Consider the following 25,285-nt stretch of genomic DNA (forward strand, 5'->3'; position numbering starts at 1 on the left):
CTTTTGACAAATGCTTATCAAACAGTTGCCATTAATGCGGAGTGTTAGATTAACAAGGTTTAAACCTCAAAAAGTAAGTTAAAACAATCGTTGGCTTGGTTTTATGCCGATTGGAGTAAACCCCGTTTAAAAGTGGGTTTGAGCTTTAGCGAGTTAATTAAATAAAATAATGCCAAAATTCCAAATTTTATTTTTAATAAGCGTTTGAAATAGTCTGCAAAATTCTTTTCATATCGTCGTACAACGTACGTACGTTCACAAACATTTAACAGGTTTACTAAGGTTATGTTGAGTGGACCAAAATAAGTTCCTAAGGAATTAAGTAGGACCTATTTTCGACGTGGGTAAATTTGCAATCAAAACAAGTTTTTTCGGTTCTTCAAGCTTGCAAACTTGTTTTCAAGTATTTTTTCATAGCTGTGAACATGTTTGTAGTTGATAAATTCATCACAGCTATACAGAAAACTTCTTGAATGTTGACTTCAATGATGGCACGTCCTCTTGAAATGGGCTTGATTCGGCTCAACTGTGAAAATTCAAAACTTTATTTTCAATTTTCTCTCCCTTATCATCTTATTTAAATTGAATGTTATGTACGATTAGAATCATAAGAAGTAGCTTGAACTCTATTTGTAAAAAAATTTCATGATTAAAATGTTTTATGAGGGAGATATTGGTAAAAAGCTGAAAGATGGTCCAAAATATGTACCCGGTCCTAAATAAGTCCGTTATAGATTTGTTTCATTTAAATTTCATTTATTAAATTTGTAAAACAAAAGAGTGCTTGGTATTTGTTATAGCTCGGAATGTTGGACTTTGGGGAATATCTTTTTCGATTATCTCATCCTGAAACATCCAGAATCTATCCGTTGCCGAATTCCATCGTTTGTCCTCACTCTTTTGGCCAGGCAGCAAGCATAGAAACGAAAACAAATTAACAATAAATTAAACTTTTTAATTTTCCCATAAAATAATAAACATTGTTATTTAAATTTAAAGGAGGAATATTGTTCAACAGGTAATGTCGTAAGACAGAACACCATTTAAATTAAAATAATGTAAATTTAAAGTAAAACTAACCTTTTTAAAGATCGAAATTCAAGCAAGATTTGTGTTAGTTAGGCCGCTTTCTTTGTTCATTTGATGCGCTCAATGAGTCATGGTGTTCCTTATTTTTTCACAACGCCGCTATTTCCATATTTTAAAACAAATTTTTATGAAAACGTTAAGAAATTCATAACACTCTAATGCAAACTTTCGGACTCAAAAAAGTGGTTCATAAGTCGTATCTAATGAAATCTTGGGCTTATTTTGCGACTCGAGTGACGTGACTCACGAAATTTCACTTCTTTGTCCTGACTTCAGAAAAAAAAAAAACATTTGAGGCTAGAGAGGCTATTTAAGCCAGCAAAACGATATGAAACTTCGTAAGTCAAGTCATTCGCGTCGCAGAATAAGCCCCCAGAGAAAGAACAATTCTTCTGAGTATGAAATTAAAAAAAATCACACATATTTTAGGACTGGTTTTCCTTAAAAACTTAGGGCTTAAATGAATTCATAATTTTTAAATTTCAGTTATAAAGAAAAAGTTTTTTCAAGAAGAAAACGAATTTTAGGAGCTATTTTTAAACGTATTTTATGCAGTAATGAGAAAACTAAAAAAGTGGTTCTATAGCTTTCACTACGCCAAAAAATTATCGTACATATCCTCTTCCGGTACGCGACCTTTGTTGCGTTCCTCTTGGGCGATTCTTTCCTCGGCAAATCGGTGCATCGGCATCAACATATGCGCATAGGGTTCGATCAGCCTCTGGAAATCCGAACACGTCAGCCGATAAACCTCACAGTTCTCTAGAGCAATTACGGTAGCAGTCCGTTCCCGGCCAGGAATCAGCAACGATACCGCCCCAAAGTTAGCTCCATCTATGTGGTGACCGATTTCTATTCCAGTAGATGTGTAAACGGCAGCTGTTCCGGTGGCCAGAAAGATTAACGAATCCGAAGTACATCCTGCTTCTGCAAGAACATCGCCGGCTAAGAAAATTTCATAGATGAGCTGATCGGCGATGTCTTCTTCGAGTGTGGGAGGAAGACCTTTGAAAATTTCTACCCGATGAATCAGGTGCTGGCAAATTTCTAAGTGAACCTTACGACGCAAGTTGTCAGACATCAGCCGGAGGATTATGCTCTGATTGAAATAATGGTTCCGGAATCGATATCCAAGATGCCGGATCATCTTATTTTGGAGACCTTTACTGAGTCGCTTGTTATAAGCGTAGGCATTAAACTCGTTAATCAGTTCTTCATATTTAGTTTTACTGCGCTCGGTCGAAACTATGGTCTTGACCATGTGGATGAGTATATAAGTGAACCAGAACCAGCCGGCGATGAGTAAATAGGACGTCATAATATTCATTATCGGTTTCATATCGGCGACATCATCAGTAGTCGCGGCGAACGAAATCTGCACCGTTGCCATCATACTTGCCAAATATCTATCCGAAAGTAGTGCATTCTTACGGACAAAATCAATTCTAGAGAAAAAATAATTATTGTCGTTTGCTCTTTGGTCCATCGCCCTCGTTGCAATATAATAGCTGGCGTATACTTCATAGCTTGGTGGATCCAGCGTCATCCGACTTTCGACCGGATAGTTGTTTGCATCTTCGAATCGGTAGTGACGCCAGTAGATGTCAATCAAAAATTGACTAACAGAAAAATTTGTAAAATCCGGTGGTGTCATAGAAAAGACGTCGATATCAGGTTCAGCTACATAAGAAAGTTCCGGAATGATGAAACGCAAACAGGACGTCCAGTGCAAGACATAGACGGTGCTAATGACCATTTTCAAAATCAGTAGCATCGTTTCGTTCATGCGAAGGGATTTTGGAATTATCTGAAAACAATCAGAGCATTAACAGTTTTACTAGAAGTTCTACAACTACTTAACTTACGGCAAAGTAGTGAAAAATTTCTTGAAACCTCGCAATGCTTATCACGTACAGGAAAACCATGAATGTCAAGTATCCATAAACCGAGTAGGTGTAAAACTCTCGATCAAAATAGTTCAACAACAAAATGTACGGCACCACTTGAATAAGATCGTACAGGAACCGGAACCCTAAATAGTTGAAGGCAATTCTTCTAGGATCCAATACAATCTCGCTGGTGTCCTTGACAACGTATCCGGTAACGAACTTCAGTGCAATTTCCGTAGCCAATATGACACACAGCAGCAAATCGAACCGCATAGCACCGGCATACGAGTGGGGTGTCATAAAAATCAAAAACGAAAAATCAAACGCCAAAATGAACAGATGAGTCGTTAAAGCCACAAATATGACCATGTGCCAGTACAACCGAAACTCGCTAAACGGATGCACCACAAACGGCGGATAGCTGCTGACTTGCCGTTTGTTTTCGTTGGAAATTTGGGCCACACTTTTGAGGTAGTACTTCGTATCCGGATGCTCCCGGGATACCAGCATCAGGGTCCGGATGTAGCGCTTGAACTTGAACCATTTCGATGATCCCGGAAGGATTGGCGGCAGATGCGTTGTGTCCGTGTAGCGAAGCGTACAATGATGACTTTTGATCATGATGAGATCAGTTGCAGAATCACCGGTTATTTATTTTGGAAAATCTCACTGATGTCAAGTATGCAATAGCCAACTTTTCCGATGTGATATGAAGTAAAAATTTGAATAAAACCCACGTGGAACTTTTCAATTGAATAGTTTTACACGCCTATAAATAAACAAGCTGATCCCGCACAGGTATTAAAAAATAAATTTGAATAAACATGTCAAAAAATAGGCCGGCCTCCAGCGTAATTTAGTCATGACTCGCTCAAGGCCTAAGATATTTTAATTTAAAACGTTTCCAAATTGATACTAATTTTTAATTGCAAATTTCAGTTTGTAATTCAAAAGACTATCTTTATAGAAACTCTAATCTTGACCCAAAAATAGGTTGTATTCAAAATGGGTTTTCTTTAAGAAGTTTTTCAGAGCAGAGGCCAGGCAGCCAAAAGTCCACGGCCAGCCAGGAAGTACCGCCAGAGCCCGGGGAGGTTCGCGGATTGTGAGGGCTACTCTCGATTTCGCCACGAGCCACGTTGCGGTTAGCAAGCGTGAGCTCACGACCGAGGGCCGGGAGGAGTCCCAGGATCCGCAAAGGTCGGTAGGTCCACTCCGGAAAAATTGGGTGGAGCTGATAGCCGAGAGGGTTATTCTCGTGCTGTGGATGTGCGCTATGGTCAGCAGTTATGAGCTGATCCAATCGCAGAAAACCACCAGCGCAGAGGCCACGAGATGCTTCAGTTCAGCCAGAAGGTGCCACTGGAGTTCGAGACCGGGAAGTCGGGTTCCGAGAGGGTCACTTTCGATGCCGACACGAGCCGCGCTGCGGTTAGCAGCATGGTTTCAGTTCCGACGGCTGGGAGGAGGACTCTTGGGATCTGCAACCGGGATTGGTCAGGTACTAATGCTCCAGATGGAGGATTAGGAAGAAGCTGTTTGCCAAGAGGGTTGCTCTCGTGATGTGGAGCTACGCTGCGATCAGTACACGTAAGCTCATCGAAGCTTACAGAACGATTTTCCTGTGGCTTTGGAGGAGATGTTTTGGGCGACGGTTAGTTGCCAGATACTTTAGCATGGCATTGGATCCAGATGGGTCGCATGCAGCTGAACGATACCCTTCGGTTTTATGGAGCGCTCGAAGCGTTGAAGCAACGGAGCGAAAAGCCATGAAGCTGCAAGTCGAGAGGATTATTCTCGTGCTTAGTAGCTGCGCTGCGATTAGCATGCGTGAGCTTGTTTTTGGCGGATGGTTGATGTTTCGGGTACTTCGGAGGAGGTGGTTTCGATGACGGTTAGTCGCTAGCGGAGTCAACCAATTCTTGGTGCTGATATCTGCCGAGAGTGCAAATGCTCGAAGTCATCGCGATATGAAGACTTTGTGCGGAAACGCGAAGAAAGCTGCAAGAGATTGTTTATCTGGGGTTATCAGAAAGCAACATGTAAGATAGGCTGTACGATCGCACGCTGAGGTTATCAGCCACCAGTATCAACGAATGATTCGATTTGTCATCAGTTCTGGTGCTAGTCAGTATATCGTGCGAGACCAAGAAGAAAGTGACTACTACGAGAGTAGCGAGGACGATGATGATCAAGATTCCGTCAATCCTGAACCGGCCCAGAGACGCAGTCAGCGAACAGGACATGCTTATCAACGCTACGTGACTAACGTAGCCGCTGATGATGAGGAAGAGCAACTTCAAATCGTCAGCAAGCTTAAGAGCCAAAGGGACTGCTTTTTCCGGAAGACCACCATCGACAAGGGAAGGGCAGTCATGAAAAAGAACGAAATTCGGACTGGACGAAATGAGGTTATCACTAGGCAGGATTTGATCGGTTGTTTGCAGTGTTCGAGGCCGAACATCAGTGCTGCAGTTGGCGTACTAAGCAACTATCAAGCAGCCCTGGATGAGAGCGAGATTTGGGAAGTGGTTAGCTTAACCCAGGTTACAGGAAACCCATTCTGTTTCTGGTACGAATTGTCGATGGACGCAGCTAAACGTTGGTGAGGTTATCACTGAACAGCCGTTCAAAGACTTGATCGGTTGTTTGCAGTATCTGGCGATATCATCGATATCAGATATTTGTGCAGCGGTTAGCGCACTTAGTAAATACCAGACCAGCCTGGCGGATAGCCACTGGCGAGGCCTGCAACGTATTCTGCGATACCATCGACGTATGACCGTTGGCGTTAGTATACCGCTGAAACGCGAACACGGATAGACATCGGAAATCTTACTTTATGGTCAACGAAATGTCAGCCGACGGTCAGTTTGGCATCGACCGAAGCGAAGTTCAACATCCCTTGCATCTAGTACCTGGAGGAGGCGCGGACCCATCAGTGGATGAAGCATCTGGACGTAAGGAATGCGTTCATCAGGGAGATCGATAGAAGCAGTCAGCTATCTTTGCGACACATCTCTACTGAGGATCAGCCAGCTGACGCATTCACGAAGGCGTTACCAAGAGAGAGGCACCAACATACTTACACCAATACTAATGCGTATTCTGTGCGTTTTGCCCACGAATTTCTAGACAGACCGAAACAGATCACGTGAAAATTTAGACGCGTATCGTAACGGGCTAGAAAACAATAGCTTATATGCATGGAATCCTTAAATGTATTGAAATAAAAAATTTCGTAATATTAAATGAGACTGAAAAAGCGATGATGGGACAATCTGAATTTATTTTCCCATGCATCTGCAAAGTTCCGCGACATTTTGGCGGTTTGCTTTTTTTGGACGTGTTCACATTAGTAGACCATCTTGGTCTTAGCCGTCCGCAAACAAAAAATGAATAACAAAAATTGCGTGGACTTGTTTCAAACGCATTCGTGAGGTAAAACCATTAAATTTCTTATAAATAAGATAACTTTATGACAAGTTTTTATTCCATTCATTCCCCCCGGGGCAAGTGCAAACCTCACAGCACAGGAATAATTGCAGGAAGAGTTAGCACAGCGACGATCCACCGACTCGAAACACACAGAACAGACTGCCGACTGAATCCAAACATCCAGAGCACTTGACGAAAATGAAATGGCGAAAACGAAACAAAAACATGCTCTCTGTCTGACACACACGCTGCATGTGTGTTAGTGTGGTAGAAATGAATCATGCTTTCGAGCTGGATCGGTTTCGACTAGTTTCGATCGATTTCAACTTGCTCCGTTGAACAACGACCAGACCTGTTTCGACCAAAACATGAGCGCATTGAACAACGACCACTTGACAGAAACTAGTCGAAACCAATCGCTACTTACGATTGAACGCAGCTACTGTGAAGCCAATCAACTTATGCCATATTCGTTTTCATCCTGGTGGTGCACCGGTAGTGCACCAAGTGCTGTCAATACGTTTTTTTTATATGAAGATGACAGCAGTTGGTGCACCACCATCTTTCCACCAGATGAAAACGAATATGGCATTAGTTTAGGTTCATGGTAACTCACCAGTGTTGCCAGATATTCTGAGTGGTTAGCTCAGAATATCTCACGAAAATGAGAGAACTGATGAGAGAGGATATCACTTCAGTGAATAATGTAAATAGCTATCGCTTATGTTATAAGTAGTTATTTAAGGACTTGACGAACAAAACGAATAAACATTAATTCTATTCTACCACTGAAATCTGCGTTTAAACAAAAATAAATTGAATTGAATTATAAAAGTTTTCATACTAAATTCACGGTACAAGAGAAAACCGTTACAATACTCATTTCAATATCCTTCTACACAACTTATACATCCTTTTCGACAACAAAAATCTATAATATTCACAGCGAAAAAAATTTGATAAGAGAAAAATTGTCGTATTTAAAATATCCGGTATTTAGTTTTAAATTGTCACTTTGACAGCTCTTCAAAAAATTTCTCGTTATAAATGTAATTTTATAAATGTAAATAATACACACGTTGTTGAGAGATGAAAGAGTAGAGTAAATTCATCAAGTTAACTTAGTTTTTTTTCCTGAGCTTCTGAATATCAGCGCTAGTCTCAAAACAAATTTTAAGGATTCTCATTTTGCAATTCTACGTTTGAAAATGCAAACATTTGAAATGAGCGATAATTATTTATTGCTATGAATTCCAATTTTATTCTAAAGTTTTTCACTTTTCACAGATAAGGCCGATAAACTAATTAACATACATAACTAACGGTGATGAAATTCTTCATTGAAGTATTTTACTGAATCGTGATGTAAAAATTTCGTAATACAATTTTTTATTTTTAAACGTTGTGTGTATTATGAAAAAAAAATCTCAAATTCAGAAGTTTAAACGAGAGTTGTTCTCGTTTAAACTTCTGAATTTGATATTTTTTTTTCATAATATACAAAAACAGGATATAAATGTAAGTTAGGTTAAAAATAAGTTTATCAAAATCAGTTCTTGAAGTATGAAGCTTCTGGAACATAATTAAAATTAATTTGTTCTCTTGTTTCTAGTAATCATGCTTAATTTTCAATTTCCTTTGTACTGAAACGAATGAAAGGAAGTTAAAAACCATTTTTTTTTTGGTTTTCTTCATGCTCCAATTTTTTTAAATTCATTTGAATTAATATAAAAAAAATATAAAATGGAAGTTTGGTTCTGATAGTGAATACTATTCTTTAGTGAAGTGTTTTAATCAATTGCAATAGAAAAGGCTAAACTTTCAGATGCACATTATCATACCTTTGATTGGATTGAAACATAGGCAAACTGGTTTTGGAAAATTTTTACGTCCTAAACTCGTTTTTTATCAGATATCAGAAATATTTTGAATCTTTTAACTATCCTTCATTCTTTCAATGATACAGTTTAGAGGAAGAATGACACAAATCTTATTACGTAGAAACAACGATTTGAATAAAAATTAACATTTTCGATCTGAAAATTGAATCGATAACATAACAACAATTGCTAACATCGCAAATGGAAGGTTTGTTTAGTTAAGTGTTTGATATAGAAAATTTTGATCTAAATTAAAACTTTATTGAAAGATGAAAAGCATTTTCACTTGTGCATTGAAAAATATCCAAGTTTGTTTTTGGTTTGAATGTTTTCGAAATTCCCGTATTTTACAAAACAGAAAAACATACTTACTTTTTTAAACAAACAATATTTTTCGCCCAGATGTCACGGTAAACTACTCACAGTTTCAGGAAATTTTATTTAGTTAAAACAATTTTTTAAAATCTTTTTGATGATTTAAACATGTACAAAAAAGTGAAAAAAAAATGCAATGAATGTTTATCTTGTATTTTCAAAAGCAATATTGGAAACAAGAATGATATATAAAAAATACAAAATTGCATTCGGTGTTCCAATATATATCAATTTCTTCACACATTTTTTTTTCTATCTGAGCGAAAACGAACAAACTGCATGGTTAAGGCAATAAATGTATGATGTCAGCAGAAAAAGTATCCCAGTGTTATATCCATATTCACTTACCAATTTGAGTTTTTCAAATTTGTCATTCCAAACAAAATATAGATTTAAGAAGCTCAGAATTCGAAGTAAGTATAATATTTATAAACATTTGCTCATGTTAATTTAGGCATATGAAGGAAATAAGTGATAATTCAAAATTTGAATCCAACCATTATAACTTATAATCATTAATTTCAAATTTCAATAAATTAGCAGTCATATGACAGGCGTTTGATACTAATCATAGTCAACAGAGTTAAAACTTCAAATTTCTTTGATTATTTAAAAACGTCACTATCCTCTGATGATTATAAATATTTTTCAAGAAATATATATATAAGCTTGGCGAGGCCGCAAAATTCACAATTTTTCAAGGAGCAAAGAACTTTTGAGTAGAGTGTCTGTCCCGGGATTTCCAGATCGGGAATTCCCGGGAAATAGAAAAATTCGGGAATTCCCGATTCCCGGGAATCATAGTTTCATTTCCGGGAATTCCCGACATGTATGAAATTATTCCTCTGGAGAGGCCTGATAGCCTCCGGATCCATTTTTAATTGTTGTATTTGAAAATGTAGTCCTACAAAACTCATTTAGAGTACGCCGATTTCTGTGGCAGTGGAGATTTTGCAGCCATTTTGTGCAATTATTTTTATTCAAATTGATAAGTTTAAAAAGATTATATGAATTTCCACACCATTTTCATTGAACGAAAACCCACAAAACTTCGAAAAATATATGTATAATCGCGCAGCAAGTAGGTAGATTGTGTTTTCTCGAAAGTAACATTTATGCAGTTGTTTCCCTCTGGCTTTGAAAGACAGATGAATATCAAAACTTAAAAATTAAGAATACATCGATTTTTTCATATGAAGAGCAAATATGTAAAGTGTTCAGAAAAATTAAAAAAGGTTGGAATAATTAATCAAATAAAAAGATATTTTTTTTATTAACCCCTAATTGCATGAATGAATTTTTCATTTGACTGATTCAGGTTATTTTATAGTTTGTTTGACTGTTTTCAATTTATCATTGTTGAAAACAATTCAATATATTTGATAAAAAATAAGGTTAAAAAACATATTTTTTTCCTTGTAGGGGAGAGCCCACTGCGACCAGTAGTTGATCTATTGTGGTAATTACCCCGCGTTACTGTATGCTATCAGGCTCACCTGCACTATGGGTTGAAGTGACAGTTGATTGCTGACTAAGCATTTTATCCCAATCGGGTATGATATCAAAGATGTACGATATAACCTTCTTAGGGCTGATATGCAACCATATGTCTTGTGCGCTTATTAACTTTGCCCCAAGAGCACGCTCTCTCCTATTTAGGAGGGCGAAGCAGTTGCATAGAAGATGCTCTGCAGTTTCTTTTTCGAACCCGCAGAACCGACAGTCGTCGTTTTGAATAATGTTCATCCGTTTGAGATGTTGTTTTGTTGGACAATGTCCGGTCAAGAGACCTGTGTAAGTACTTAACTCGTGCTTATTTAGGTTCAACATGTTTTTGGAGAGTCGTGCGCTTGGTTCTATGAATCTTTTCGCCTGAGCTGCTCCCTCTGCTGTTCTCCAGTTGGAGCCAATAGTGGTGCTTTCCCAGTTCTTGGGTTCTATATTTAAGGCACTCCTCGATACTCCGCAGAAGGGTTCTGGTCCAATTAACAGGCCCTGAGATCCTTCCCTAGCTAGCTGGTCTGCTTCTTCGTTCCCTAGGATACCGCAGTGGCCTGGAACCCAGAATAAAAATACTCTGTTCCGTATGGCGAGGTTTCTTAGTGCAACAATACACTCCCATACTAGCTTGGAGTAACATGTGAACGTACTAAGTGCCCGGAGAGCGGCCTGGCTGTCAGAAAATATATAGATACTTGTGTACCTGTATCCTCTTTTCAAACAGGCTAAAGTGCATTCTAGAATTGCTTGAACTTCTGCTTGGAATACTGTTGGCCAGTTTCCCATAGGAATTGAGATCCTGAGTCTAGCTCCGAACACCCCTGCCCCAGTTCTATTATCCATTTTTGACCCATCAGTAAAGAATTTAATCGATCCGGGAGGAACCTCAGGACCAAAACATTACCAAGAATGCATTTTGAACAAATTATGGGCTTGTTTGCACGAAAGGTTCGATAAGCTATATTTGAATCGAAGTGCATATATTTTACATGTTTTTGAATATTTCCCGGGATTCCGGGAATTCCCGGGAAACAGGCCACCAAATTTCTCGATTCCCGGGAACGAGAAAATGGCCGGGAAATGGACACTCTACTTTTGAGCTTATTATTTGTATCAAATTGGATGCCATGAATCCATATATGTTACACAGCAAAAAAAAATGTAAGGCTCGCCGATGTAATTTAGGCGACGGACATGATTTTGGTTATTATATTACATCCAATCGACGTACACAAAGCGAACATGTCGTTCAGTGTAATTTCACAATCCGCTATGTATTATTCTAGCAAAGTAGTCGCTTTTGATTTTTTTGACATTAAAAATATTTCTCATATTGAAAAGTTGTAAACGGATTGTGAAGTTAAAAAGGATTCGTTTTATCGGTAAGTACTATCAAAATTAATATTTTAGGCAAGCAAAATCTTTGTTATATTTAAATATCTTTTTCTTGTCGTTTTTAGGGAATTTTAACCGATGATATGACTGAAGAAAAAAGGTTCGATGATTTCAAAACAACTGATGTAAAGGTAATCAATTCTTTATCCGAAAAGTGATTTGTGTTCAAATTACCATTCCAGGAATGAACAGTGTACGACCTCAGTGATGCAGTTACAGTCCGAGGGTGATGACAAAAACTGGAGGCTCATTCGGAAAGGAAGCGTTTTATTCTAATTGTAAAAATATGAGCGCAGCTTTGTGTTACTTCTTACCACGGCATCTGAAGAAAATGAGTCCAATAGAAAAGCTTCCTCACCTAACGATAAAATTATCGTGCAAAATAATGAATTAGTTTTAGGACGGCAAAGAGTTGCAAAAAATTCTAGAAGGAAAAATGACTAATTGCTAATTTTAAAGGTCCCCTTGATATCAATAATAAAACTAAACGACTTGTTACAAAGTTTTGTAGGAAAAATGGTTTCAAAAATGTAATTTTTCAAAAATTTGAACGCATCAGACAGTTGAAGGTTTCAATAAAAAATTGAAAGTAAATCCCAAATCATCATTTGAGTTCATTTTTTTTATTGTGATAACGAAAATAAATCGCAAGCCATCACTTGAGTCCATCTTATGTAATAAATTCAATTAGTTAATTCTTGGCAAAGAATCGAGTTAAAAACACGAATATTTTTGACAAATTATGTATAAGGTTCTTGAGCAAAGATTGATAATATTATCGCTTTTTTAAATTATATCCTTTTGTTCTCGATTGTCTACTGCGATATATGCGATACATACATTTAGTGTAATATTCTACATAACAAAACTATACATCAAAACAGTGTAATATTAGATAGCATTGGCGACTCAAGTTATGTGCACGTTTTTGATGTAATATCGCAACACTTTTTTTGCTGTGTATCTATTATATAAAATTCTCTTGTAACGGTGTTTGTAGTACTACTCCTCCGAAATTACCCAAAAGATACAAGTGAAATTATTTTTAAAATATTCTGTGGGCATGCGAATCGGTTTATATTTAATAAAAATAACAAAAAGTGGCATCAATTGTCCGTTATAATTAAATTTGTAGTTTTTTGAATGAAATTAAAGTCATGACATCCATTTTCGGAGATTTTCTTTACTCCGGGCGCCGGGTGATTTGTTATTTGTCTCCATGGTCGTCCAAGGCGTCGCAGGCAAACACCAAGAGAGGATGGTAACGATGGCATAGCATACTGATTAGTTGAAATATTTGGGCGCGTATTTCTAAACCAAGCATAATTTCAATGCATGTGCGGTATGAAGCCTAGATGTGTTTTTTTTTCTTCTTGATTCCTAGATCATTTGTACAGCACATAGTAATGAATGACACCCAGATTGATATTTTGCCGATCAAATCAATACCATTTAAACAGTTAAAAAAAAACTATTTTAAGTTCAGCAGAAATTGTTGTCTGAAAATATGAATTTAGTACTGATGCACATAAAATTATGGTATGACTCCTTGCGGACATTTGCAAAAAGAAAGTGGGAAGATTTACATACAATTTTATAATCCAATACCCCTAGAAACATTTTTCGAACATGTACAAATGTGCTTAACTGAAAATGTTTTGGGTGCTTTAAATTTACAGAGCAACAACAAAATCCATTGAGGATGATTAGACACAAGAGCCTGTCCTTTAAAAAAGATGATATAGGATTGATGTTTATTTTAAGGCCTAATGCAAAGAATTTTTTGAAAGTTATCAATAAAAATGAAAGAATTTTCAGTTAAAAGATACACTAGAGCAAGTGCTAACGTTCAAAATTTACAAAAAAATATATAAATTACTCATGTATACATGTTCACATTATTTCTTCATCTTTAAATCTTTGAGCCCAATTAAACAATCTGACTAAATAAACTCAACTTTTTTTTTAATTCATTCACAGAAAAACTGTTCACAGGTTCACTGTTTGTTTACACAGAATTCGAGTTCGTACTTAACATGAAAGTGTGTTTATGTTTAACATATTTTGGCTACATAGAAGAGACTTTTGATCCGCTTTTTTGTTGAAAAGTTTTTCTGTGATTGATATTCTAGAAGCATTATTTTTTTGATAGCAGAAACTTTTTATAAGTTTTTATTATGACCTGAAAATGTCGAAAATGATATTAACTCCTGTCATTTCACATGGTGAAACAAGTGGCAACGCTCCTTTTAGTCATGAATCATATACCTTTTAAGAATTATTTCTCCAAAATGATAAGAAAGGGTATACCGAATGTTAAATCTGAAGCGGATATTCAAAATTACTAAATGTCTTTGTAAATGAAGGTCTTATGGTTAAACAGTGTGCAGTGAAATTGAAGTACCAAGCATTATTTTATTCTGTTGAAAAACTGCAGATATATCAATGAAAGTTGATAAAAAAGACAAACAGGAAAATGTATTTAATTTATTTTAAAGTCTTTACACTGACGCATCTGAGAAAGAGCAATGTGTTTTCACTTGCATAAGTAAATGGGGAAAATGTACCTTTACTTAGATATTTTTTTTTGAAAGAATATGAAAGTTGAACTGTGATGATAGCCGAAAGACACATATATGTTTTTATAGGTTTCGAGGTACATGTACATGAAAACTTCCAAAAAAAAAAAAACGAATGAACTCATGGAACTCATTGTAGCCATACTTTTTCCTTCTTTCAAACCCGATCGTTTTTTTTAATTAGGTAAATGTTCAAAGGAATTTAATAAGCATGTTTTGCTGAAATAAATAATAAAACGGTAAACTTTTTTTTTGACATGGTTTTGATGAAAATATGGATATTATTTAATTACCACTGCTTCCAAGGGTGAAAATAGTGAACAAAAAGCTGCTTGAAAATGGTTAGTAAAAAATCTTCTCTCCGAAGAAACTCGGGAGCTGAAAGTACTGCGTAAGGCATAATATTGGGCAAATACTCCTTAAATGGTCCCGATATTCAAAATTCTTTTTCCATAAAGTTTCATGTGCAATAAATTCCAATTAATGAGAAACTTTTGATTCCGATTTCAACCTTAATGTGAACTCGAGCAAAGTGGAGTAAATCAACTAAATGGCATTCAATAAATGAAACATAGATATTATCAACATAAAGTTATTTATGGAACAAGCTACAAAGAGTGGATTTTTTAAGCATGCTGCATGAGGCTTGCCAAGTTTGATGGTCACGTTGAGTGTTGAAAAACTCAAATTTTCAACGGGAAGCTGATACCTGACACCATTCGGCAATAATCAAAGCATCCGACTCAAAAAAAAGTAGATTAAAAGTTTTCCTGTAAGATGCATGTAAGATTGATTGAAGGTAATGTTTTGATAATCTATGAAAATACCCGAAAAATTGAGTTAAAATTTTTAGGGTTGATTCCGATAGAATTAATCGTGGCAATTCGAGTAAACGGAAAAAAGGAGATGTGAAAAAACTAGGACATGTTCACAAAAGCGAGACGCCAAGTTAAACATGGTAAGACGAAGTTTACCGGGTCTGCTAGTCTATTATATAAAATTCTCTTGTAACGGTGTTTGTAGTACTACTCCTCCGGAATGACCCAACCGATTCAAATGATATTATTTTTAGAATATTCTGTGGGCGTGCGAATCGGTTTATATCGAATAAAAACAACAAAAAGTCGCATCGATTGTCCGTTATCATTAAATTTGTAACAAATTGAATCAAATTAAAGTCATGGCCTTCAATTTTTTCGAGATTTTCTTTCTTTTGGGCGCCGGGCGGTTTGTTTTTCGTCTCCATGGTCGAGGCGTCGTGAGCAACGTCGTAGGAGGTTAGTAACTATGGCATAGCATACTGTTTAGTGGAAATATTTGGGCGCGCATTTCTCAACCAAGCATAATTTCAATGCATGTGGTGGCCATATGAAGCCTAGATGTGTTTTTTCTTCTTGATTCCTAGATGATTTGTACAGCACATAGTAATGAATGACGCCTACATTTGATCCAGATTGATATTTTACCGATCAAATCAAAACCATTTAAACGATTTGAAAAAATTAAACTTTAATTCGTGTTATTTAAAGAAGGAATTGTTGTCTGAATAATATGAATTTAGTACTGATGCATATGAAATAATGGTATGACTCTTTGCGGACATTTGAAAAAAGAAAAGTGGAAAGATTTGGATTATAATCCAATACGCTTTCGATCATGTGCAAATGTGTTTCACAGAAGTTGTATCGAGCGCCTTTAAATTTATAGAGCAACCACAAAATCCGTTGCAAATGAACAGACACATGAACTGAACAAGAGCCTGTCCTTTGAAATGGATTAGATATATAGGGTTGATGTTCATTTAAAGGGCGAATGCAAAAGGTGCAAACGTTCAACATTTACAAAAAATGTATCCATGATTTCTTAATTTATGAATGGTTAGGCCCAAATAAACAATCTGACTAAATAAACTTTACTTTTTTTAAAATTGTTCACCAAAAAACTGTTTACAGATTCCCTGTTTGTTTAAACAGAATTCAAGTACGTACTTAACATAAATGTGTGTTTTTGTTAAACATATTTTGGCTACATAGAAGAGACTTTAGATCTGATTTTTTGTTGAATTTGTTTTTGTGATTGATATTCCAGAAGAATAATTTTTTTGATAAGTTTTTATTATGACCTGAAAGTGTTAAAAATAATATTAACTCCTGTTATTTCCCACGGTTAAAAAAACAAATGGCAACGCGCCTTTAAGCCATTAAACATATACCATTTTTTCTCTAAAATAGTCAGATAGGGTATCCCGAGTGAAAAAAGAATGAACTCATGAAATCATCGTAGCCTTAAAAGCTAAGTTCTTTTTTATGTATTTAATTTGTTTAAACCTGCATTCCAATTAAATGTTATTGAATCTTGAAAATATCACATAATCTTAAATAGAATAGCAAATCATCTTCAACACTGTTTAGGAAAATTTTAAATCAGACAACAATGGTTTAAATTTGCAGGAATGTCTTTAAGGATAAAAAAGAAAATAAAAATGCTTTAATTCGGTTGAATAACAAAAAATTTAAACCTATATTCTCTTTTTATCAAAACCAAATTAAATTCCTTTGAACATTAACCCAATAAATCAAGTCTTTTTGATTTAATTTGCATTTTTGCTCGAACAAATAAATTAAGGGCGAACTTTTTTTTGACATGATTTAATGAAAATATGGATATAATTAACCACTGCTTCCAAAGGTGAGGAAAGTGAAACTGCTTGAACATGGTTTGTAAATCCAAAGCTACTCGGGAGCTAAAAGTGCTGGGCTAGGCAAAATATTGGGCAGACACTCCAAAAATTTTCCCGATATTCAAAGTTCTTCTTCCATAAAGTTTCAAATGCAATGAATTTACAATAAATGAGAAAATTTTGATTTCGATTTAATCCTTAAAGTGAACTCGAGCAAAGCGGAGTAAATCAACTAAATGGTATACAATAAATAAAACTTAGATATAATCAACATATGTTATTTATGGAACAAGTTATGAAGGCTTGCCAAGTTTGATGGTAACGTTGAGTGCTGAAAAAATCGAATTTGCAACGGGAAGCTGATACCTGATACCATTTGGCAATATTCAAAGCATCCGAATCAAAGAAATGTAAATGAAAAGGATTCATGTAAGATGCATTTAAAATTAATTGGAGAGAATTTTTTAATAATTTATGAAACCCGTAGAATTGAGTTGAAATTCTTAGATTTGATTCCGATATAATTAAGCGGGACAATTCGAGCAAACGGAAAAGATGGATGGATATGTTAAAAAAAACTAGAACATGTTCAAGAAAGCGAGACGATTAACAACTCAAGATTTGATGCTTTTTTTTAAGTCAAACAGCGAAAAAAATGCAAATAGATGCAAAGTTTAACATGGTAAGACGAAGTTTACCGGGTCTGCTAGTAAAATTATATAATACCAGCTATAGATTTTTAAAATTTCTTTTACAAATATGTAAAAATCATTAAAGAAAACTCGGAAGTTTTAAGATAAAACGTTACAAAAAATTTCAAAACAAAGGTTTTTATTCAATTATCATCTTTTCTTGGAATCGCAAGTTATTTTGATCTACGCGAAAAAAGTTAGGGAAGTTTTCTATGTTACTTTTCCCCATTCTGGCAGATGAGGTAATTAAAACAAATTTGGAAACAAGTTTCAATCATAATTGAATTTTCGAAATTTGCAAAATAGAAATTAGATCATTTCTTCAACAAATAGGTTTAATTAAATGAAACCCTTTATTAAAATTTTCTTTTGTAATGGCAGCAATACTTGTAATGATATTTTTCCAATTTTTATAATCTGTAGAACTTAACTTTTTTAAATAATTCACATCATAATGATTAAAATATGAAATTCAGAACCAGTTTTTTTTAAGTTTCTTGTAGATTTGTTAGTACATCAGATATCAATGATTGATTCCACTCACACTGATTAATTTTCAAACTAATAAACTCTAAATAACTAAAACTAGAGGCTATTGACAAAATCTGAGGATTGATTGGAGTTCAGGAGGTCAAAATTTACCAAATTAACATAGGCAGCAAAATGCTGTTTTCTTGAGTTTTCAATGAAATTCTATAAATTCAATTTTGAAATGATAAGAAATGTTTTTAAATTTATTTATACTTTCAAATGAATTTACCGAATTCTAAAGCATTTTTTTTTATTTTGAAATAAATTGATCGCATGTTATAGTCTAACTATAGAAAATTTTTAAATTTTTTTTATAAACAGTTTGTCCTTGATTTTTATTTTTGTTTACTGAAAACATGAAATTGTTTAAATTTTGGGAAGAAAAACACAGTTTCTACCCTTTGTCCTTGTTAGGACCCAATATTTCAATTTTAAGCAAAACATATTCAGAGCTTGATATACAAAACTATGCTATCCGCACTTAAAAGTTTATATGAGCTTAATTTTTTATTGTTTTAAATCATCTTTTTCAAATCGATCTTGATTTTTGCGATAATCTATGAAGAATTCCAAAAATGATTACAAGTAGCAAATTTAAAACAATTTTTTTTTGCTTTTGAAGTACTTTGTTCTTTCGATATTTGCATCAAATCATGAAATTAAGTAATTTTGAATATTTTTTTTAATGACTTACTGGATTTATTGTGCATTTTTGGTATTATTATTATATTAGTAGCTTAATTTGAATTTCTGTAAAGCAAATTATAAAATCTTGGCAAGCCAAATCAATTTCCAAAGTTTTTCATAAATTCCGCTAATAAAACCGTTTGATTCTATTATTCTCATCTTCAAATAATTCTGTTCCGGTATTGGGATTCTTCAAAATACTTTTTAAACATAAATAATAAGCCTGCGTTATTTGCTCTTTGACCCATGAAAATCCAATGAAAAAGATATAAAAATAAGTTGATTTAAAATGTTGAAATTTTTGGAAGGGTCGATAAAGCAATTTTTATATAATTTCAGACATTCGGATGTCCAAGGTTATAAAAATCATAAATAAGATGAAGGTTTCTTTCTAAAACTGAAAACAAGCGATTAAAATCACAACATATTGCCATGAATATGGCGATAATAACAAAATTCATAAAAGCCGTTATTGAACAATTAGAAAACGAAATTATTTTTCCTAGAAATCACTCATGAAACTAATACACTTTTTAAAAACTTTTTCGTTTTATAAAATTGTGTGGAATTTGAAAATTTAGCTTGAACGGCATTCTTTAAATCGAAAAGTTATGTATCATTCTTAAAGTCTTTCCTTTCAAACTGCATTAAGATTTTTTTTATTATTATACTAGCAGACCCGGTAAACTTCGTCTTACCATGTTAAACTTTGCATCTATTTGCATTTTTTTCGCTGTTTGACTTAAAAAAAAGCATCAAATCTTGAGTTGTTAATCGTCTCGCTTTCTTGAACATGTTCTAGTTTTTTTTAACATATCCATCCATCTTTTCCGTTTGCTCGAATTGTCCCGCTTAATTATATCGGAATCAAATCTAAGAATTTCAACTCAATTCTACGGGTTTCATAAATTATTAAAAAATTCTCTCCAATTAATTTTAAATGCATCTTACATGAATCCTTTTCATTTACATTTCTTTGATTCGGATGCTTTGAATATTGCCAAATGGTATCAGGTATCAGCTTCCCGTTGCAAATTCGATTTTTTCAGCACTCAACGTTACCATCAAACTTGGCAAGCCTTCATAACTTGTTCCATAAATAACATATGTTGATTATATCTAAGTTTTATTTATTGTATACCATTTAGTTGATTTACTCCGCTTTGCTCGAGTTCACTTTAAGGATTAAATCGAAATCAAAATTTTCTCATTTATTGTAAATTCATTGCATTTGAAACTTTATGGAAGAAGAACTTTGAATATCGGGAAAATTTTTGGAGTGTCTGCCCAATATTTTGCCTAGCCCAGCACTTTTAGCTCCCGAGTAGCTTTGGATTTACAAACCATGTTCAAGCAGTTTCACTTTCCTCACCTTTGGAAGCAGTGGTTAATTATATCCATATTTTCATTAAATCATGTCAAAAAAAAGTTCGCCCTTAATTTATTTGTTCGAGCAAAAATGCAAATTAAATCAAAAAGACTTGATTTATTGGGTTAATGTTCAAAGGAATTTAATTTGGTTTTGATAAAAAGAGAATATAGGTTTAAATTTTTTGTTATTCAACCGAATTAAAGCATTTTTATTTTCTTTTTTATCCTTAAAGACATTCCTGCAAATTTAAACCATTGTTGTCTGATTTAAAATTTTCCTAAACAGTGTTGAAGATGATTTGCTATTCTATTTAAGATTATGTGATATTTTCAAGATTCAATAACATTTAATTGGAATGCAGGTTTAAACAAATTAAATACATAAAAAAGAACTTAGCTTTTAAGGCTACGATGATTTCATGAGTTCATTCTTTTTTCACTCGGGATACCCTATCTGACTATTTTAGAGAAAAAATGGTATATGTTTAATGGCTTAAAGGCGCGTTGCCATTTGTTTTTTTAACCGTGGGAAATAACAGGAGTTAATATTATTTTTAACACTTTCAGGTCATAATAAAAACTTATCAAAAAAATTATTCTTCTGGAATATCAATCACAAAAACAAATTCAACAAAAAATCAGATCTAAAGTCTCTTCTATGTAGCCAAAATATGTTTAACAAAAACACACATTTATGTTAAGTACGTACTTGAATTCTGTTTAAACAAACAGGGAATCTGTAAACAGTTTTTTGGTGAACAATTTTAAAAAAAGTAAAGTTTATTTAGTCAGATTGTTTATTTGGGCCTAACCATTCATAAATTAAGAAATCATGGATACATTTTTTGTAAATGTTGAACGTTTGCACCTTTTGCATTCGCCCTTTAAATGAACATCAACCCTATATATCTAATCCATTTCAAAGGACAGGCTCTTGTTCAGTTCATGTGTCTGTTCATTTGCAACGGATTTTGTGGTTGCTCTATAAATTTAAAGGCGCTCGATACAACTTCTGTGAAACACATTTGCACATGATCGAAAGCGTATTGGATTATAATCCAAATCTTTCCACTTTTCTTTTTTCAAATGTCCGCAAAGAGTCATACCATTATTTCATATGCATCAGTACTAAATTCATATTATTCAGACAACAATTCCTTCTTTAAATAACACGAATTAAAGTTTAATTTTTTCAAATCGTTTAAATGGTTTTGATTTGATCGGTAAAATATCAATCTGGATCAAATGTAGGCGTCATTCATTACTATGTGCTGTACAAATCATCTAGGAATCAAGAAGAAAAAACACATCTAGGCTTCATATGGCCACCACATGCATTGAAATTATGCTTGGTTGAGAAATGCGCGCCCAAATATTTCCACTAAACAGTATGCTATGCCATAGTTACTAACCTCCTACGACGTTGCTCACGACGCCTCGACCATGGAGACGAAAAACAAACCGCCCGGCGCCCAAAAGAAAGAAAATCTCGAAAAAATTGAAGGCCATGACTTTAATTTGATTCAATTTGTTACAAATTTAATGATAACGGACAATCGATGCGACTTTTTGTTGTTTTTATTCGATATAAACCGATTCGCACGCCCACAGAATATTCTAAAAATAATATCATTTGAATCGGTTGGGTCATTCCGGAGGAGTAGTACTACAAACACCGTTACAAGAGAATTTTATATAATAGATTATTTATTAGAAACGGCACATATGACTAAGTTTTAAGGAGCGAAATTTGCTTTCTTTGTCTTAACTGCATTAAGCGTGTTGAGTTTTTTAAAACAATTTAAAGAAATGTTATAACTTCAAAAAAAATCTTGACGCTTTCTAGCTAATTTTATGAAAAGAACGCAACATGTACCTTATAAAAGTTTTCTGATTTAAATCCTTATGGCGATAAAGTCTTCATTTATTTTTTTTTTTTCGAATGTTTTATAATTATTTATAGAGCTGAAAATCATAACACTATCTTATATTCGTTATTCAAAACAAAAAAAAATCATCAAAAAATAAATTGAAATAACCTTTAAAGATTTTTAGCCATATGTTGTCTGTAAACTTTCTGATACAGAACCAGCGACTTGACTTCTACTAACTCGATCAAATTGGATCTTAAGGAACCAAAAGTCACATATTATCTTAAATGAAGGCTTTCAAAGTTAGGTCCTAATGGCTGACAAAGAAAAACAACTGCTCAATTCCTTGAGTGAACTATATGTACGCATAAAAGAACTTGAAAGTTGCAAAAGTGACAGGTACGTTGTATGTATGTGACTCATTTTGCCCAATTCCCATGAGTGAACTATATGTACTCATTAATCAACTTGAAAGTTGCAAGAGTGATTCATATGTACTTTGTAAGGGACTAAGGGCACAAAGATACTCAAAACGGGATTTACTAAGTCAAAAAAGTTCATTGAGGTGCTTTTTCCTGGCTGTCTGGTTGGGCGGGTCGCGCCTGCAGGTATGCAACAAAATCATATCATCACTTCGAACATTAGTTTCAGTTAGAACAACATCTAGGCTTGGCCATTTGGTAGCGTGTTCGATTATCAACATGAAGGTTTGGATTCGATCCCCAAGACGGGCAAGTTTTTTTTTTTCAAAAAGGCCGGAACAAATTTCAAATCCTTCTTTTGTCACTCGGAGTTAAACATCGCGAGAGGGGGTGGGCGTTCATAAAAAATAATGCCAGAAACAAATAAATTGGAATAAATTGCATGAAAGGTTCTATGAAACGAAATTGCATACAATATCATTGCACAAAACCAATTAATCAAGTAATTTGTATAAAAAAATTCAATAAAATCAAAAATTACTCCTATCTTTAAATATTTGTTTTTGGTCATGTAATCTCCACAATATTTAAATTTTATTTTGAAATAAAGGCTGGAACAAATATCAATTTCTTCTTTTGTAACCCCCCCCCCCCCCCCTCCCTTTGAAATTTCCAAAATACCCGAAGGGGGAAATAAATAAAGTTTGAAGTATTTTATGCAAATTTCAAAATAAAATTTATACATCCTAAAGATTGCATGACCAAAAAACAAATATTTAAAGATGGGAGTTATTTCACCTTTTATATTTTTGATTTTATTGAACTTTTTTGATAAAAAATTGCATACAATATCATTGCACAAAGCCTTGTGCAATCATATTGTATGCAATTTTGTTTCATACAACCTTTCGTGCAATGTATTTCAATTAATTTGTTTCTGGCATTATTTTTTACTATCCCCCCCCCCCCTCGCGATGCTCCAACTCCGAGTGACAAAAGAAGGATTTGAAATTTGTTACGTCCTAATTAATTTGATTACTTGAGTGACCATGCTGATGCGATATATGTAGAAAGGGAAATGTAGGAAAGAAGCAATCGAGCAGCAAATTGAACAAATCTCGACAAACCGCAAATGGTCGAGTTTGGAATCCAGCGCTTGGCATCATGGCGGCACCATGTACTGAACATTGTAAATAATCAAGAGAAGGTTTCAATGCTGCAATTGAGATGAAGAGAGAAGTTTTGGCTCATTTTAAGATTTTTTGAAAGCTTAATTAAAAGGTTGCTAGAAGCTGAATAGAAGGTCATTAAGACTTATTTAGGAACTTAAAAGTATTAAAAAGTTTGATGGGACTTTTGGTTGCTTGGGATAGAACACTCATCAGAGAGGAAAATATCCTTTAAATGGACGATTTTGTACGTCCAGTTGATAGTTGTGACGGACGGTCGTTCATTTTGTTCTAGGGAAGATAAGGGCATAGCGAGCACCCGGGGCATAGTGAGCACTCCTCTTTTCCACAAAAGTACGATTTTTTTCAAATAAATTTTTATGAGGAACAGTTTTGTAGTTCCTATAGTATACATTTTTCACCAAAAATACATCTCCTTATCAGCATAAAAGAAATCCCAATCATCTTCATCTCCTTATCAATGACAGAAATATTTAAAAAAAAAACCAACTTGGTTCTCAAGTGACGAAAATATTATAATTTTTGAGTACCGGAAAATAAGCTCTTATGATCATCATCTTGATATGAAAAGTACGCATTGCAACATTATGTACATATTTTTCGGGCGTATAGAGCACAATTGATCGGGGCACGATGAACATTTTCTGCCGTAGAACCTAGCAGCTAATTCAACTCGATGAAGTTAACTCAAATATAGAGTCACAGCTTGACTACTTAAATCTGACGATTAAGCCTATTGGCTAGGTGTTGGACAGGTAATCAGGAGACTCGAGTTTGATTCCTGGTCGAGGTGTATTTTTTCATCTATTATTCATGATTGATTATTATGATTAGCTAGTAACATCATCTGCCAAACAATGCACCAAAAACATAATGTATGAGTGTGTGTGAATTGTTTGTAATCTACAAACAGACATACATTATTTTGTTATTGCTTTATTTGATAAATCTCTAACTCACCGTTTAGTGCAAAATGCATCGACCAGGAACGGTAAATGGAAAAAAATCCCCTCGACCAGGAATCGAACTCGAGTCTTCTGATTACTTCTCCGACACCTAACCAATAGGAGAAATCGACATAAGAAACTAGTCAAGATGTAGCTCTTTAATTCAGTTGACATCATCAAGTTGAGTTCGATGCTTGATTCCACGCCAGAAAATGCTCATCGTGTCCCGATTAATGGTGCTTATACTGCCCCAGTGGGGGTTCTCACTATGCTCCTACAGTGACTGATTCTCAGCTTTTGGAAAAAAAATCGCGGCGATTAGTTAATTCAACGAAAAAAAAAATTAAAATGCATTTTTAAACGTTTTTATCTACTTCCTTGAATTTTAGTCCGTTAGGAAATAGGATTTTTAGTTAAGTGAACTCGAAACAATGTTTGTATATATAAGTCACATATTATGACTGTTTTCTATGGTTAAATTAGCGTCCTTCTTAACGTTCCTCCCATACCTTGTATTCTCTACAGATATTGAACCAACAACATGCGGTTCAATTTTCCTGACGCTCAAAGAAGTGAAATTGGTCCTTTTCTGGGCTCGAAAGATGCAAAAATGCTGGTTTCTAAATATTGCTACCAATTGGCGACGAGTTTACGACTCGTGCTGAAACATTGAAACAATGCACTTTTTGTATCTTGATGAATAAATAACTATATCAACATTCTGTACTAAAACTGTTGATATGTTGAAA

General features: G+C 34.5%; 1 protein-coding gene across 1 annotated transcript; it reads right to left on the minus strand.

The window, feature by feature from the left end:
• Nucleotides 1–1,673: 1,673 nt before the first annotated feature.
• Nucleotides 1,674–3,642, minus strand: LOC129748856 (uncharacterized). Its single transcript, XM_055743622.1, has 2 exons — nt 2,955–3,642; nt 1,674–2,896 (listed from the first exon to the last, which is right to left on the minus strand). The coding sequence occupies exons 1-2, from the start codon at nt 3,597–3,599 to the stop codon at nt 1,682–1,684; spliced, it is 1,860 nt and encodes a 619-aa protein (XP_055599597.1). The 5' UTR covers nt 3,600–3,642; the 3' UTR covers nt 1,674–1,681.
• Nucleotides 3,643–25,285: the final 21,643 nt, after the last annotated feature.

This window comes from Uranotaenia lowii, chromosome 2 (genome assembly GCF_029784155.1).
Source record: "Uranotaenia lowii strain MFRU-FL chromosome 2, ASM2978415v1, whole genome shotgun sequence".
In the NCBI taxonomy this organism is placed as follows: domain Eukaryota; kingdom Metazoa; phylum Arthropoda; class Insecta; order Diptera; family Culicidae; genus Uranotaenia; species Uranotaenia lowii.

Bases quoted from the DNA above. Each gene is read 5' to 3' on its own strand.
- LOC129748856 (XM_055743622.1), bottom strand. From the start codon at position 3,599: ATGATCAAAAGTCATCATTGTACGCTTCGCTACACGGACACAACGCAT. The intron at 2,897-2,954 runs GTAAGTTAAGTA...GATTGTTTTCAG, and splicing joins AAATTTTTCACTACTTTGCC to ATAATTCCAAAATCCCTTCG.